At 36.7% G+C, this 16,349-nt stretch overlaps 1 protein-coding gene across 6 annotated transcripts in view; it reads right to left on the reverse strand.

Annotated features, from left to right (window-relative positions):
- The window catches only part of SLC15A5 (solute carrier family 15 member 5), a 54,264-nt gene that overhangs the window by 23,742 nt on the left and 14,173 nt on the right, over window positions 1-16,349 (reverse strand). For 4 of the 6 annotated variants that reach the window (XM_026037119.1, XM_026037117.1, XM_026037115.1 and 1 more), the window contains exons 6-8: window positions 14,061-14,247; window positions 9,138-9,326; window positions 4,856-4,987 (exon numbers count right to left, since the gene is read on the reverse strand). In XM_026037119.1, the coding sequence (XP_025892904.1) occupies window positions 4,856-4,987; window positions 9,138-9,326; window positions 14,061-14,247 (508 nt within the window). Of the gene's footprint in view, window positions 1-164; window positions 335-4,855; window positions 4,988-8,024; window positions 8,166-9,137; window positions 9,327-14,060; window positions 14,248-16,349 lie in introns of those variants that run through there. The other 2 variants (XM_026037118.1, XM_026037120.1) reach the window with 2 other exon arrangements.

The raw sequence follows: 16,349 nt of genomic DNA on the forward strand, positions 1-16,349 counted from the left end.
TGCTTCCTCTTTCTCTCTCTCTTTTTTATTTTTTTTTAAATGGTCAGTATTTAAACATTAAAATCAAGACAATCACATGAGGTCTATTAAAAATTTGGTGTTACAGTAAGCAATACAGCAAATGCATAGGCAGCAGCAAAGATATATTTGAGACAGAATTAGAGTGAACACTGTAAGATTCCAGTTTTATATCTAGATAGTTGCCCTAGTGAAAGCAAAAGGCAGAAATAGAACTTTTTTCATCCTTCTATAAGGGATAACGATGTGAGGTGGGTGCTCCCTTCTCTACAGACACAAGGGTGATGGCAGTGCTGAAGATATCCAGATCCTTCTCCTATTGACAAAAATACATTGCCATGAATGGGTATAGCAAAGATTAATTCAAGCATTTCCTAGTTTTGAAAAGCAAACAAATAAACAAAAACCCCAAACTCAGTTCTTGCTTTGTTGTTGTTGTTGTTGTTTTGTTTTAAAGGAATTTTCTATGGAAGTGGGAACAGCATGAACTATGTTTTCTTCTATTTCCATTTTTGACACAGGGAATTCTCTACTGGATTGAGGTTTACAGGACAGCAGCCACTAGTGACTGCAACCAAATTTCAACCACAGGTTTCAGGCAGTGAAACTCTCTTTGGACACTTTAATCCCTTATCCCACTAAAAGGCAAACTGACTGCAGACTCCAGCATCTTCAGGTTTGGTTTATATTTTCAGGTTTTAACTCTCACTCATGAATACACAAGGAAGTTATCAGGTCATTTTGGTTTTGATGGAATAAGATGCCCTGGGCACTACTGTTTTGATGAGTTCAGAACTTTCTCATCCTTTAATCAGCATGCAATATGCTAACAATTCAGTTTTCCCCAAAAGACACTGCCTTTGGGTTCTGTCAATCCTTTCCTTTTCTATGGAGATTGCCAACGGAAGTGCCAATTACAAGGTTGGTTTGTCACACAGATAATTGCTCACTGGGAATTAATTTTCTAAAACAAGCTCCTGATTTCCATTTTTACTCCAACAATGGAAATACTGCATGAATCACCACAGGGAATCGGAAGTTTCCTTTAGCTGTGTACATTTTAAAGAACTTTTAGAAAGCCTTTTTGGTTAGAGGTGAATTGGCTGTGCTTTTCATGGCAAATTTAGAACTGATCGGGAGACAAAGACCAGGAACGTTACAGGTCTTCCTCCAGCTTGCTGCCACACATTGCCAAAACAAGGCATTGAGTGAACTTCTGCTGGCATTCTGCAGCCCTATCAAAGATGCTCAGGAAGTATCAGAAGGAGAAGTATTATAAAGTGTCCGGAAAAACCACCTGAGCCTACAAACACAGGCAGAAGGACAGGTGAAGCAATGATGCACGCATAGATACAGGCACTTTCCCTGTAGGATGATTAACAATGACAAAATATATTGACATTGTCCATTATCAGAGGTGTGGAAAGGACTGTAAACCTATGTTTGTACATACAGCAGTGCACAGAAGGTATCTATTACTGCAATGACATTCTTCAGGTTCTCAAGAGATTCAAAATGAAGCCCAAAGTTGCACAGGTAAGTATTCAGTTTGTTTACTGTTTCCTAGATAATACCATAATATTTTACTTTGAAAAAAATAGATGTGTACAGGAAGAACATTCACGCAAATAAGCTTACTTGTATAACCTCACATTTTATAGCTAACGTGCAACTACAGGCCATAATTAGAAAAAAAATACAATTCAGGCCTTAGAAAAGGATTGCATCTCTTTCAGTCTCTTCAAGTTAAGGAATATAAAAGTATTAAATCATCTCCAAATTAAAAGTCTCTATCCGCCTTTAATCCTTATTAGCTACCTAGGCACTGGTGGACACTACCATCTGGACTGCAAGAAATACCCTTTAGCTTTATCATCTTTGGTGTTTAAAAATCACACAAGGCTCTAAATTGGAGGGAAGAGAAAAAAAATTAAAAAAAATCCACCACCATCACCACACACACCACCAGCTCCCAGAAAAATAAGCACGGAAACCTCATCCGGGACAATTTTCATCCTCTAATTTTCTTCCCTCCCTTCTTATATATTTACATTAATATTTTTAGAGAAACATATTCTGAAATGATTGACATAGGAGGACAGGTTTTGCCTTGCGTCTTCTTCAGTTAAAATGTTAGGAGAGGTAAAAACTAAAAGAAAGCAGTTTCCCAGCTTGTACTGAAAATATCACTGTCACCCATCATCTGTTTGCACTCATCAGATTTCAAAAAAGTCTTATTTTATCATATTCACACCATCCTCCATAGATGCGTTAGGAGTGATTAATGCAGCTTAGACTGTGACTGATATCTGATTAACTTTGCCAATATTTTTTTTTTTTTTAAAAAAGCTAGTGACAAGAAACAGGATATAAAGTGGTTTAAATAATTTTATCAACACCCTCAGTGCTTCAGTACTTCACAACACACATTGGAGGGTGTACTTTACTGCATCCTGAATTATTTCAGGATAACTATGGTTACATTACATAGAGATGGCAGAATCAGAAATAGTCTTAGCTTAAGTTCTGGACAAACAAAAATCACAGAAGAAGTCAAAAGCACCACAGCCAGACAGTCACACACTGAGTCTTATTATATTTCCCCAAACCATTGCTTTAGTATTCTTATTTCGGCAAAACCAAAGGTGCTTTGATCATCAGAGCTAATTAAAGAGAATCTGACTTTTAAGGGAGAGGCTAAAAACAAAACAAACAAAAAAGCAAAAAAGAGAAGTTTCTCCCACAAACAGTTAAAGCTGATTTGCTTTCCCCCCAGTTCCATAAATTGTTTGAATATCAAGTGCTTTACAAGCTCCTTAAATAAAGTTGAAAAAGAAACAAACAGGAGTGATGACAGCTTAATTTGAGTCATTACCTAAGAGGTGTCACCATTCTATTCTCTGAAGCACTGTCATTTTCAGAAAGTTCCATAGGTAACCACGAGGTTTTATCAGTTAAAAAAGTATTATGCTGCTAAATTTTTCCCCTCACAACACAAAAATATCATAAGAAGCATAGCTGAAAATTTGGAAAAAATACAGTATTTTGTACAACCTAGAGAAAGAACAAGGGAACACAGTAGTAACTATACACTTAGCAACACAGAATAAGAGAATTTTGCATAAAATGTTTCCTTTCAAATGAAGCAATACTAAAAGAAACAACACATTCTACAAAAAGCCCTTATTTATAAGCTATGCACTCTGTCAATTGCAGTAACTTGTAATAATTGATCTATTTCCAGCAGCAAAAACTGGAAAAGAAAAACGCAGTAGAAAAAAAAAAGTATGAGACCAAATAATGCTGTTTATATGGAAATCCAGAAAGTAATATCTAAGGGTTCTACCTAGAGAAATATTTTGTTTATTTGGTTTTGTGTTTTTTGTGCACTACATTTTCACTAGCGCTTTTCAAGCTTCGCATAGAAGGTCTTCCTCATAAAATCCTTACTCAGGCCAATCAAAAAATTCAGCCTGTCACTTTCAAATTTGCCATCCTTCCAGAGCAGGAGTCACTGCTACAGTGTGGCCAGCAACGTGCACTGGACTGACAGTTCTGCTGATGTAAGGAAAGATAAATTAAATCTTTTTTTCCAAACTACATAGAAAACTTTGCCATATAGTCCCTTGCAAAAAAAAAAAAAAAAAATACTTCAACAGAAAAACTTTTAAGCAAAATGGGAGAGAACAGGGCAAGATTTGTTTAGATTTTGGGAGTCTGGATTTAAATTTCTTGTCATACTTTCCATACTTTTCATATATTTTCACTTTCTCTGTTTTTCTTTATAAAAGCAGCATGCAGAAGAACTGATAAGCTGTGAACATTTCTAAATTCCTGCAGCAATTGTAATTGCAGCTGTCTTGCATTACAGCCAGCAGCTCTGCTCTATAAGACTGGTCTCTCTGAAAAACAGTAACGATAAAGTTTATGAATGTCAAGCATATTTAGGAGGATGGCCTCAGCTATGTTTTATGTATGTAAACATCAAGATTCTTCTCCTTTGCTTAAAGGACTCCAGTGCTTTTTTTTTTTTTTAATTTACTTAAACATACCCTTTACATATTGGACAAATAATCATTATCAGAGAAAATAAATAAATAAAAATGTTAAAAAGAGGAAAATCAGACCAACCTCCCTTCAAAGTTACCTTGCTAGTAACTGGAAATTGGTCTCAGGGAACTTGCTGACTTGAAAAATGTTTTTTCATATTGAGTCTGTTGAGGAGCACGTTATATAAGTTAACAAGTTCCCTGAGAACTGCAGTATTTTTCTGGAAAGAGTAAAGATACAGTACAGCTACGCTGTCTCAGAATCTGAGCATAGGATTTTCCTCGGCAAAGAGGAAAAAAAGACAAAGAGAAGGAGAAAGAAGGAGGTCTAGAAGAACAAACCTCTTTGACAGCTTTGAAACTCTCAATCCAACCTCCTCTCCCTTTAGACAACAAAGAATACATTTTCCTTCTATTTCATTCTTTAATACGCTAATCTTGCTCTCACACCCAGAGAATTTCATATAAATGTGCACAAGGCATGCACATTAGATATTTCAGTGGGCAAAAGGTACTTCTTGTCTTTCAGAAAAGTACAGAGATTGGAGGTGAGGCATTGGGCTTTCTTACAACAGGCCTTTTTCCAATTACTCCAACTATCAAAAATAAGAGAACTCATTAAAACTGGATGAATGCAGTTGTAAGTCTATCTCCTATCTTATTTCTATCTTCACTGTGAAAGCAAATCAATAAAACTTTGGCATTCCCTCTTATTCTGCTGCATTCTTCTCCAAAACAATAATCAATAGAAACCTGCTCAGGAACACAGCTCATGGGCACCCTCTTACCTCGACTTCCTGTATGGACAGTCTGGACAATGAAAGCTCCTATAAAGCAGCCAGCTCCATTGAAGAGAGTTAAAAAATGCATAGAAATCCCTCGAATTCTTTCTGGCACAAGCCGGAATGACAGCAAGGAACCTTAGGAAAGAAACAGGTATAGTCCGATTATTATTACTTCTTTTAAAGTTAGGGTTGACAGAAGACATTATAGAGAAGAGCCCCATGTTTTAAATATATAATCTACTTGCTGCAGAAGGATAATTATACTTGTTAGCATGCACCTTGTTAACAACAAATCCTCTAAACTATTTAAATTAAACTCAATAAAAATAAAGCCTACATTAAACCAGTAAAAGTCCATAAGTCTGTAATATCCAGGCAGTTGTTTTCACCTTTTAAAACCTCAGGCATGACAAGACAAGAAAGAGGTAGTAGATATAAGGTGTGAACAAAGCGGATACGATGCTTAACAACTGCAGGACAGTCGGACCTCTTATGACAAATTCTGTGCATCAAGGTCACTGATGACTGCTTCTGAAATTCAGAACACTGTCTTAATCTGTTTCCATCTGAACAATCTTCCTCAAAAGTAACCTTCAAAAATCACTACCTAATACACTTAATACTGAAGACTGTTTGTCATCCACTTCCTTGCCAGAAGACTAAACCAGAAAAAGCAAGAACACAGGAAAAAACAGAAATGAAGCTATGCTTATAGCACTAATAAGTATAATTCTACTAGTTGTAATGTTACTAACCTACATACTGTTTTTTTTTTTTTTGTACTTTAGTTTCTCAAGTTATCAAAATCTGCCTTTCCTAATCTTGTATCTTTAGCTCTCCTCCACATGAGTTCTCCAAGCTGCAGCATCCCCCAGTCTACAGAGTTTGAATGATCTCCATGCTGAGAAACTTTTCAGTAGAGAATCCCAGTGGAATACCGACTGCATGAAGTCAATATTGACTGTATACAAGTCAAAGTCTGCAACAATCATCTCCCACTCTTTAACTTGGAGGTCCAAGTGAGGACTTTGGAATCGTAATAAAGAAATAAGAAAAAAAAGTCATAGTCAGTGATTTGTCCCTCATTCACTGTAGGAACTGAGAGCCAGGCAGTGATAGAAAGGAAAATAACTCATTGTACACGTAACAGCATAGCCTGAAGAACTGCAAAGTCTGAAGCGTTGTACAGATCGTGCCCTACCCCCACTGAATCACTAGGGACTCTAAGAAAAAAATGTGTTTGTGGTTATTTCCACCACTCTCCTCCCCTAAAAACAGGGATGCAAAGCATGCACGTTGACCAAATGCAGCCTAGGTAATTGCATCCTACTTACCTAAATTACCTCTGCTGTTTCAACTGCATACTCCGTCACTTATCCCAAATTGCTGACGTGATCTATTAAACACCTGCTGAATTTCACCCTGGAGACTACTGCATTTCACTGGTGGGTGAACTGATCCCCAATATATCCTTTAGCTAACAGAGCTGTTTGTTACAAGGCTTCTCATTTCTAAGTGCTCCGAGACATTTTGATATGCCGAGAACATCCTTGCAATGCCTTAACAGACACTGCAAATCTGCTAACCCTTTCTAGGGCAAAGCAGTGACACTGTATCAGGTCACTTGTTCACCAGCAGTGAAACAAACCTGCTGGGGTTGGTGGGCTGGCTTCCCTTCACCCACACATTCATGCATTGCAGGCGCATATGTCTGCTAATATTATCCCACTGAAAAAAAATCTGTAAGCACTAGGCTTTTAAGGAGTAATTTCCTACTTTAAAGCAAGCTGGAGTTCAAGCTGTCAAAGACCTGTGCATTCTAATATTGATGTTAGTTCTATAGTCTCCATTGCAACATTGTGGGTAGAGAAGTTATTTTATATATATATATTTTTTAAACAATGCTTTGTTCAGTGCCCGAGGAATGTTAAATGCTGCTGTTAATTATTTTGAGAGGTTTCTACCACCTGAAGCAGGTGATTTTATAAAAACTCTAGTAAAGATGCAATGAAATATACTGTATAAATACACCTATAAGTATCAGGGCTTAAATGTAGATAAAGAGTTTGATAGGCCAAATGCAGCTCTTCTAACCAAGCAGTGCAGAAATGAGATTGTCCCTCTTCCACCTAACATGTTAAGATTTCTGTCTTAAACTCACATTGTGTATTTTCTGGTCAAGTAAAATAGTATGATAGTTTAACTTCACCTTCTACATAACACAGACAGTAGAACGTCAACAAGTTGAAACAACTGTTTAGCTATCTAAATGTTTAGGTTTAAATATGTAAGTCATAGATGATAAAGTTCCATTGAACCCTTTTTGATCAGCAATTCAGTTCATTTCTGAAGTGGAAACCTAGAGTTGTGTTCAGCAGTGTAAAAACAGATGTCTAGTATTGCTCAAAATGCTTTAGGGCATCTATATTGACCAACAGAATGCAGGACCTATGGGAAAACCACCCTCTTCTAGAGCAGCAGTCAGAAGCCAAGTAGGTACCTTGCAGAGCCTTGAGTGACCTCGCTGCCTTCCACAGAGGGGCATATGACTTAGATAATCCAACGCAAAAGGTGTCAGACACCAAATGTGGGAGAACAGAGACCCAGATCTCCATCAAATATTGCAGAAACGGGTGCTTTTTTATAGCTACTTTTAGTTCTTTACATGCAAATAATACTTAGGCTTATCCCTACCTCCCTGGGTTCCTAGATGCCTGTTAGTACAGCTCTCAAGACATTTAGAAGAGCGTCTTCTCCATTATTTGACACATTAAAATAATGACTTTCTCAGGTATTCTAATTATAATGCTTCCTCAAGCAAACAAACACAAAGCTGAGCTTTGTTTCTTTTCTAAAGGCTAATTTCATCTTCCAGTCAGCAAACTTCCATCACGTCTCAGAGTGCTAAATTACAGAGCCTCATTCTATCAGATATATTCTTCTCATGCAGAAGTTTAAGAAGACTATAAGAAAGCCACTTCTTAATCTTTTTCTTTTTTTGTTGCTGTTTTTTGTTAAGGTAAACAGATATGGTCACAGCTTTCTGTTACCCTTGGCCAGTAACCTAGAAACCACATAACCTGCCTAGAAACCTGGCTCAGTTAAGTACTTGAGAGCTATTGTATGAAGAGGCATTATGAAGTGCTAAGTATTTAAAACTAGGGAAAATTACCTTTTTCGTGACAGACCATGACCAACAGCTCTTAGTAGTCTTAGACTGTAAGTATGAAAGTCGAGACACTGAAGTTATTTCCAGCTCTTAAATAAATACCTGAACAATCCTGGAGTTGTACTGAAACAACAGACATCCAACCTATGAAATGAAGTGCCAGTAGAGATCAGCTAGTCAGTTACTTTACCCCTTTCTTTAAATGAATATTGATTTGATTATTTTTCTAATACTAATATTTTTTAAGGTCTAACAGGTAAAAATGCAGGTAAACACATTGGGTACACCCCATCAGAAAGTCTCCTGCCAGTACAGAAGGGAAAAGGTAATTTATAGGAGGGACAGAAGGTTCAGAATCACATTCAAGAATGTGCCTACATAGCTTACGGATGGCAGATATGAGGTGCTGGTGCTCTGAGAAATAGGGCTTTTTTGTCCAGCTCCATGACATAAGCAAAGGCATAAATGTTCTGTTGCTCACTGACTCCTGATTAAGGCACAACCTGCTTGCAATATTCTTTAAATTAACATGTCAGTTGGATTGTTAACTGTATGTGTATATTTTAAGTCATTAATAAACATGCTGTAATTCTATTCAGCTGGACTCAACATAAAGAGGATTAAGCTAAAATGCCTCATCATGCTTTGGTTATGGCCTATAGAAGTGTGCAATGCCTGCAACTGTCACATTTGTGTTTTGTCTCAAGAAAAAAATCATCATAGACTTGTAGAAAAGATCAGGTTAGAAGGGGCCTCAGATGGCAGTGGACCTTGGGTCCATCAGGTCCAGCCTCCTGCAGGAAGCAAGTTCAGCATTAACTGTTGCCAGCCATGCATCTGTGCCCAGAACTTCACTGGTCTGATTATCTCTTCTGCTGAATGGTGGATTACCAGGGCATACAACCAGGCTGTTTCATGTTCTACATAATTTTGGACATCACTGTCACCATATATTACAGCCAGTAAGACCTGCTCCTTTAGAGCAGGTGAAGCATAGATCTGCTCATTAATCGGTAAAGAGCCGAAGATAAGACATCAGATATGTATTATTGGAAAGTTGATACTGTTCCCTGACCGTTAGGATGCTTTCACTTTAGTCTGTTAAATTTTACTTACAGCAGGGAGTTACCAAGGCTTCAGCCACTCCAAGTAAAATGTACTGAGGAGCTAAGTGGAAACAAGGCATGGAGGAGACCAGGAGAACCTCCTTGGAAAGAGTCTGTTCCACCTGAGGAAAACGCTTCCTGTGCATTTCAGAGAAGCCGGCAACCATCACGGAAAGTGCAGCACATAACTGACCTGCAACTGGAGAGAGGGCAGAGACAGTGTTCATCAAGGTTGTAGTTGATGTAAAATTACAATAAATTTAGAAGAAAAAGCAGAATTTCAGTACATGTGAAAAATGCATCATATCAAAATGCATCATTTCTACACATATAAAAATGGATAAAAGGTACTTTCTACCCCGTAAACTTAACCCTATATAATACAATGGCAAACAGAGACCAGCTCAGCACAAGAAAAATTTAGGGATAAAGAATCTATGAGAAAGAAGTTTTTTAGAAGAAAGTTGTAAATAAGAACTTCTGGAGAAGAATGGGGAAACATGAGGAGGAAGACAAAAGATGATAGCTCTTGGAGGAGATCAGGTAGTAGTGACTGCTGAGGCCAGTAGCAAACACTCCTATACAAAGTCAATATGATTCTGGATTACACACATGCTTTATGCTCTCCTTGCTTGTTTTCTGTGCAAGGAAAAACATGCGACCCAGCAACAACCACTGTACATGCATTTAACATTTCTTATGAATCAGATGACATCAGTAACTTTATCATTAAGGCTGCACTGAGCAAAAGCTGAATATTTAATCTAGTCATGATTAGGCTGCAACAGTAAAGCAATGATCAGTCTTTACCTACTGAATTGAGGAATGAGGATTTTTCTGGACTGGATTTTTTCGAGAGGAGAAAAAAAACAAGTTTAAATAGTTTAAATTCCTCAGTCTCAGACAGCGTGCCAGACTGGTGTACAGTTACTGCTCAGTGCAAGTCCTACCCTAGTGCAAGTAAATAATAATAGAAAAACAGTTCTTTGGATTCCTAGAAATTAGACAACAACCATTCACCAGGTGAAGAAGCCAAGGTAGCCGACATCTGTATTTTTAAAGCTTCAGACATGAGAAAGAGAGTTCACTACTTAACATAAAACCTTAGTAGATGAATCCTTCCTCTGTTTTTCCTTTCCCCTCTACTATAGAATAATCTTGACCTACTTTTGAAAGTTCACTTGCTAGATGGTAGCATTTGCTAGTTTGTTTAACACTTTAGGATTAAATGAGTAGCATTACTAGAAGAGATAATCTTCTACTTAAATAATTTTTGTGATATTGAAATAGGATTCTTGTTAAAAGACAGACCTTAATTTTCTTCTCACTTCCTTATGAGGGAGAAATGGCATAAAAGCCATGCTGTAGACTTTAGAAATTTGCAGGTACGCTTTTGTGTGCTTCATATAAGCCACTGGATGATTACAATTGGGTTTGACTAGGTTGTGATTCCTCAGCATTTCTAAACTATGCCGTATAATGCACAGGGACAACAACACGTATGTAAGTACAGATGTGGTTTGTTTTTACACCTTTGGCTAAAATACTTGGACTGTGCATGGTTTTCTCCTTGTCTTAAGCAGCCTTATCTTACTTCATGACTAATAGATGATTTACTTATTAGATGCGACACAGTCAAAGGGTTTCAACATACACACACACATACACACTCCTATACACCAACCTGTCACAACAGAACTGAATTTATGCAGATACCATAGACAACAGCTGGAAAATATGACCTATCTTTGTGCTATCAGGACATCTTCCCCTATCAGAAACCTAGAGCACTCCTTGTTTCTGGCTACTTGCCCAGCAGAAAATTTGTTTTATGCTCCATTTTACACCCCTTACTGCCTGATTCAGCTGTAGGCAATAAATAGGAACATACACATATAATGTACCCATTATACTCTAATTAAAAGAATTTCTTTTTAGCTTTACTTGGACTGATTTTCTTGTGTTCCCACTAAGGTCTTTCCAGAAATGTTTTGCTCTGACCATTAAAAACCTTCTACTTTCTTTGTATTAAGGTATTCAGAGTATACCCATTACTACGCATCAGCATCACTGTTGGGTTAGAGAAGTTCTTAGCTTTCTGCTATGTAACCTTGAAGGTATTCATAAGCAACAAGTACAACCTTTCTGAGCCTCTACTTTGTTGTCCTAAGTAAACCAAATTTTCCCTCACAAGATAAGTTTTCTTGTGTGCATCCAATGACATCTGAGCCCTTCTGATCATGAATGGAAACGTGGGCACAGCTTGTTAGAGTTTACCAGTTCCTCAAGAAATTATGTTTATATTCATTATTGTGGCTGAAAATACCTTATTTAATATATGCTGTTTGATCATATTTTTCCTTGATAGTCAAAGTAATTACTAATGTGTCATACAAATAGTTTTCTTTCCTTTCGTCTCATTTCCAGCAGATGAAGCCCATAGTTCCCGTAACAGAAATTATGTAAGACTTCCCACTTTGTACTCTTAACATTTCATCTATTTCTTTTTGCTTTCTTTTTTCTTCCCCATTTTTCTTAACCCATCCACCTTCAGTCAGCCATTTCTATTTGCTACTCAGAGAACATTTGCATCCTCACTTACCTCACACTCCTAAATTAATCACTCTTTTCATTTATAACTTCAGTAAAAATAATCTCTTCCCATAACTAGCTCTCCATGCTGTCACACAAGCACAAATGATGGTTGAAGGGAAGAGATGAAAGGTACAGCTGTAGGGAGAGCAAAGCTGAAACAGCCCAGGCTTCAGTGGTATCAAACTGTCAGACAAACATCACACCTTGTATACAAATAAGTCAACAATTATTGAAGTACCAATATAGATGACAGATTTCATGGAAATCTTTACTACAGAGTGATCATACTTACTATAGTTCAGCATGGTCTATATGGCTCATCTTTGAAAACTGATATTCTTTACACACTGAAAATTACCAGAGAATTATTGAAACTTCTTCCTATTACAAGACTTGCATTAAAATATAGCTAGAGGGCTGGCTTAATACCAACAACCTATTTATACCTTCATTTTTGTTCCTGAATATAATTGTGAACCTAATTAACTGTTGGCAAAAATATTGGTACTTACAGGTCTACCATATTTGCAGGTGCAGTTATACACTTGTATATCTAAAGCCATCATCTGTACTCACTGGTATTTTTGTGCCTTAGGTGATTTATTATCCCTCACAGGAGGCTATTTTCATAAATGAACCTATTAAGAATAAACCACTGCATATATTCTACTGCTGTTCAACAGGATAGAACATTAATACCAACTTGAAATTTCCATGGTTTTAAGGCAAATTATCTGAATGTGTTTTTTTGTGTTTTAATGCAGATGTTATTTTAAAAACTAGGGTAATTGCAACCTGCTGAGTTATATGCATCTGGTTTGTATAAAACTTAATAACCCTCTTAATTAGGCTAATTTACTCAGATTAATACCTCTGTGCGTATCAGTACTTACTGTGCTGCTTGCCATGGGGCACTGAGTTAATAGCAGCACACAGAGAAAACAGTCGTTTATAAATATTTTTGTAATGCAGGCTGAATGATGCAACATATATGAAGAGTAGTTTACCGTTCTAATGGGAATAGTGCAAGGAAGTAGTTTTATAGTAATATAGACTGGAAGCTGCTTTTCTGGTGCTATTACATACGTCTGGAATCAGAAGGTGGCTGCAGAGGAACCCTGTAGATCACATAGGAGGTCTGGAAGGTTGTTGGGGAGAGTGTCAGGACCATAGGGTAGGTGATGCCAATGTACGGCCTCTAATTTCATGAGGTCAATATCTGTTAAACCCTTCATTGCTTCTAGTCTATGAATATGCCAAATAACTTGTCTCAAACCGCAAGTCTGAAATCACATGCTTACTGCCAAAGCGTTCAAGCTCATGGCAAGGAGGTACAAACTAATCTTCTCTAGGAGGAATAAATAATAGTCCAGTTTTAGAGATGCCTCTTGGTTTTATTTTGTGTAAAGTGCCTGAGCACATGTTCACTTGGAATGTTAGTAATCAAGATACTTGTCCAGGTGTTTTTTAATTTTATATTTTAATATTTTATATTAACTCAATTTAAAAATCTAATACTAGAGAAGAAACTTGCATCTCTCCAAGTAGCCTGCTGCTGCTCAGCCTGCTCACTGAGATAGATGGTCCTATGGTACACGTTTGTGCTTTACATGTAAACAACTATGTTCTCTTTTGCTTGTCCTCAGTTCTAGAAACACCTACTGCAGAGTACATCTATTTCACATGGGCAGGAGCTATAGTCTGAAATAAACTCTATTAGGGACCATACACTAATCCTTTTAAAAGCCACATCTCTAACCTAGATTTAATTACAGCATACAAATAAGAGTATGGTCTCTATCTTGAACTTAAGCATTTATGTCCAAAGTCACTATTTATAGCAACAGAACCTTTATCAGTAATCAGAGGACCACTAACTAGAGGGCTCTCCTGTCCTAAAAAAAAAGAGATTTCTGAATTAAACCAATTTTGAAAAAGTTACAAGTTAAGCAAACACATAGAAGATAACCAAGTCAGCAAATATCCCTAGTCAAAGTGGTTAGCACTGTTTCTTCTCTCACCAATTCCTCAGCATTCCTTCTAGTTATTTGTCCTGAGCATTTGTCTCAGTGTCTTTTATTGGACAGAAGCCACTCAATTTCTGTCCTCAATAAATGCCCTAGACAAATGCTGTGCATTTTTTCTTGGCATCTAATCTATTATTTCAGGACTGTCTTTCCTTTGAATTGTATCCAGCTCTGCAAATCATCCCAAAAGAAGCTCATCTTACTCTCTATAATTTAGAATAATTAAATAAATGATGGGTGACCCTATATAAGTTCCTCTTTCAAAACCAGAATACATATAAAACTATGAGAACACATGTTGTTTTACTTACCAATGTAAATTGTCAGAGAATGCCTACTTCCCTTGGAACTAAAGAGGCATGAGTTAATGCATTCCAAAATAGGAACAAGAATTAATAATGGTACTATGCTTATCACGTTCATTGCTGCAATTGGCAAGACAAATCCACTGAAGTTCAAGTTGGAATTCATGGTTTGGAGATAATATCCTGAAGGAATCTGCATTGTGGGAAAAAAAAAAAAATCTATTAGTATGCCAATTATATGTAATAGAAGAATTTTACCATATTTGGAAACTTCTCCAATTTTTCTCCTACTTTTCTATTGAAGAAGCCATGGTAAAGCAAATACCTGCTTCCCTAAAGGAAATGGCCATTTGATATAAATTCTTTTGGGTGATGACATTCTCTTGGTCCAAGATCTAACATTTTCCTTTTAATTTATTTGCTTCTCCAGTTTGTGTTAATTTAGTTGACCCCCTTAGTTAGGATTATGCATAAACACAGTAAATATTTCTGCCTAATAACATAATCATTTCTTTAAGTGTTTTGCAGATAGTGTTTAATAAAGCAGAATTACCTTTCCATTTTAGAAAAGCAAGATGCAGTGTTATTTTGCATTTCCAATTGGGTGCTCTAGACAGGAGCTACTTTTTTAAAGATGCTGTTGTGAATATGTGCTTTAAAACAAAAATGGAATGAGTATTTGGCACAGACAAAACAAGTTTAGACACAGCTAGAACCAGCTAAATGGGACTGAGAGTCTCAACAGTATATAAAGGGCCTTGTACTTCTGGAGATAGAAAGCAAAGGATAACCAGTAATCAGAACATGAGCAGCCCATGATTGGCAGTCATCAAGGTATGAAATTAAAACAGATTTCTAAGACTACATCTACCAAAAAGAAATAACACATACTACATTTATTTAATTAAAAAAAGACAAATAAAGTAGCCCTCATCACAGTAGCTTTCACTGAGACACATTGAGAAATTCTTGATGAATTAAGCATTGCAATTTTATGTGAAACAGGAAGTTTTAATACATTCCATTTTACAGACCAACAAGAAGAAAAAGAAGTAACTTGAGAAATTCACGAAAAGCAGCCATAACAGTTGGATATGAACTGATTTCTTAAGTCATATTTCTGTACATGATTTTATCTTTAAATTCTCTGGATTCCTGTACCACTCCACATATTTCTTCAATGAGAGTGGCACTGTTAAACTGAGGGAGAATCTTACTGCTTTTTAGTTGTCCAAAATAAATGACAAAATAAAAAAATGAAGTGCATTTAGAAACTCAACTCAAAGTTATGCCTTGGAGGCTGTAATTAAGACTGTTCATCAAAATCTATTCATCAAAAATCTCCTAAAAACTCTAATTTTGAGATGTTTTCACCTATATTTCACCTCCAAATGAGGATATAAATTATGATTTTATTTGTTAATTGCATATATATGCACAACCCTCTGTCGATATAATGTTTATATATATACACACACACACATATATATAACTTAGTTTTTTTTAAAAAAGTATTAGACATATTAAAGCTCCTGCTGAGGTCATCCCTTTCAGAAGCACAAATATTTCTCTCTCTTATGGATATAAACCTGAATATTACAATTCTGATTAATGGCACCTGGTTCATTTTTCGTTTCCATCTGATAATTAATGCTTACCATCAGCTACTTTTTTGGAGGGGTATGAAGGGGTGGGGAGGTCAGGAAGGAAGAAGGGATGAGGGGAAATGAGCCAGAGAGATGGAAATGTAGAAGAATGTCAAGAGGGAGTGATAATAAAGAAGTATGCTTAAGTTACCTATTCGTAATAATTTCATTAAGTAGACTTTGCACTCAGTTTAAGAACCAATAAATAAAAATGAATTTCCAAGCTAGCTAATAATTTTCTGTTATGGCAGTTGCCAAACGGTGAGCTACCTCAAACTCCTGCTCAATGAGGATCATCCAGTCAGATATGAATTTGAAGAAATCATGTCAGCTTAAGTAGGTTTTTGACACATTTACATTTATATAATATATACGAACTCAGAAGCAGAGAGAACTGCAAAGTCTGACGGAGGGGCTGTGAAAGGACTGCTTTTCTCCACAAATGGAAAACCACCCATTTCCAGTGAGGGTACACAAGCCACATAGCCCAGGCAAATCAATAGAAGGAACACACAATAAAACAGCAAAGAAAGATTTTCTACCTCTCCCCACAAGTGACTGACCATTTAAGAAAGTGGGAAATTATTATTATTTGTTCAAAAGAACACTGAGCTTGAGTTCCCAACAAGTATGACATATCAGCTTGAGC

This window comes from Nothoprocta perdicaria, unplaced genomic scaffold (assembly GCF_003342845.1).
Source record: "Nothoprocta perdicaria isolate Ctin4 unplaced genomic scaffold, notPer1 scaffold_190, whole genome shotgun sequence".
NCBI lineage: Eukaryota > Metazoa > Chordata > Aves > Tinamiformes > Tinamidae > Nothoprocta > Nothoprocta perdicaria.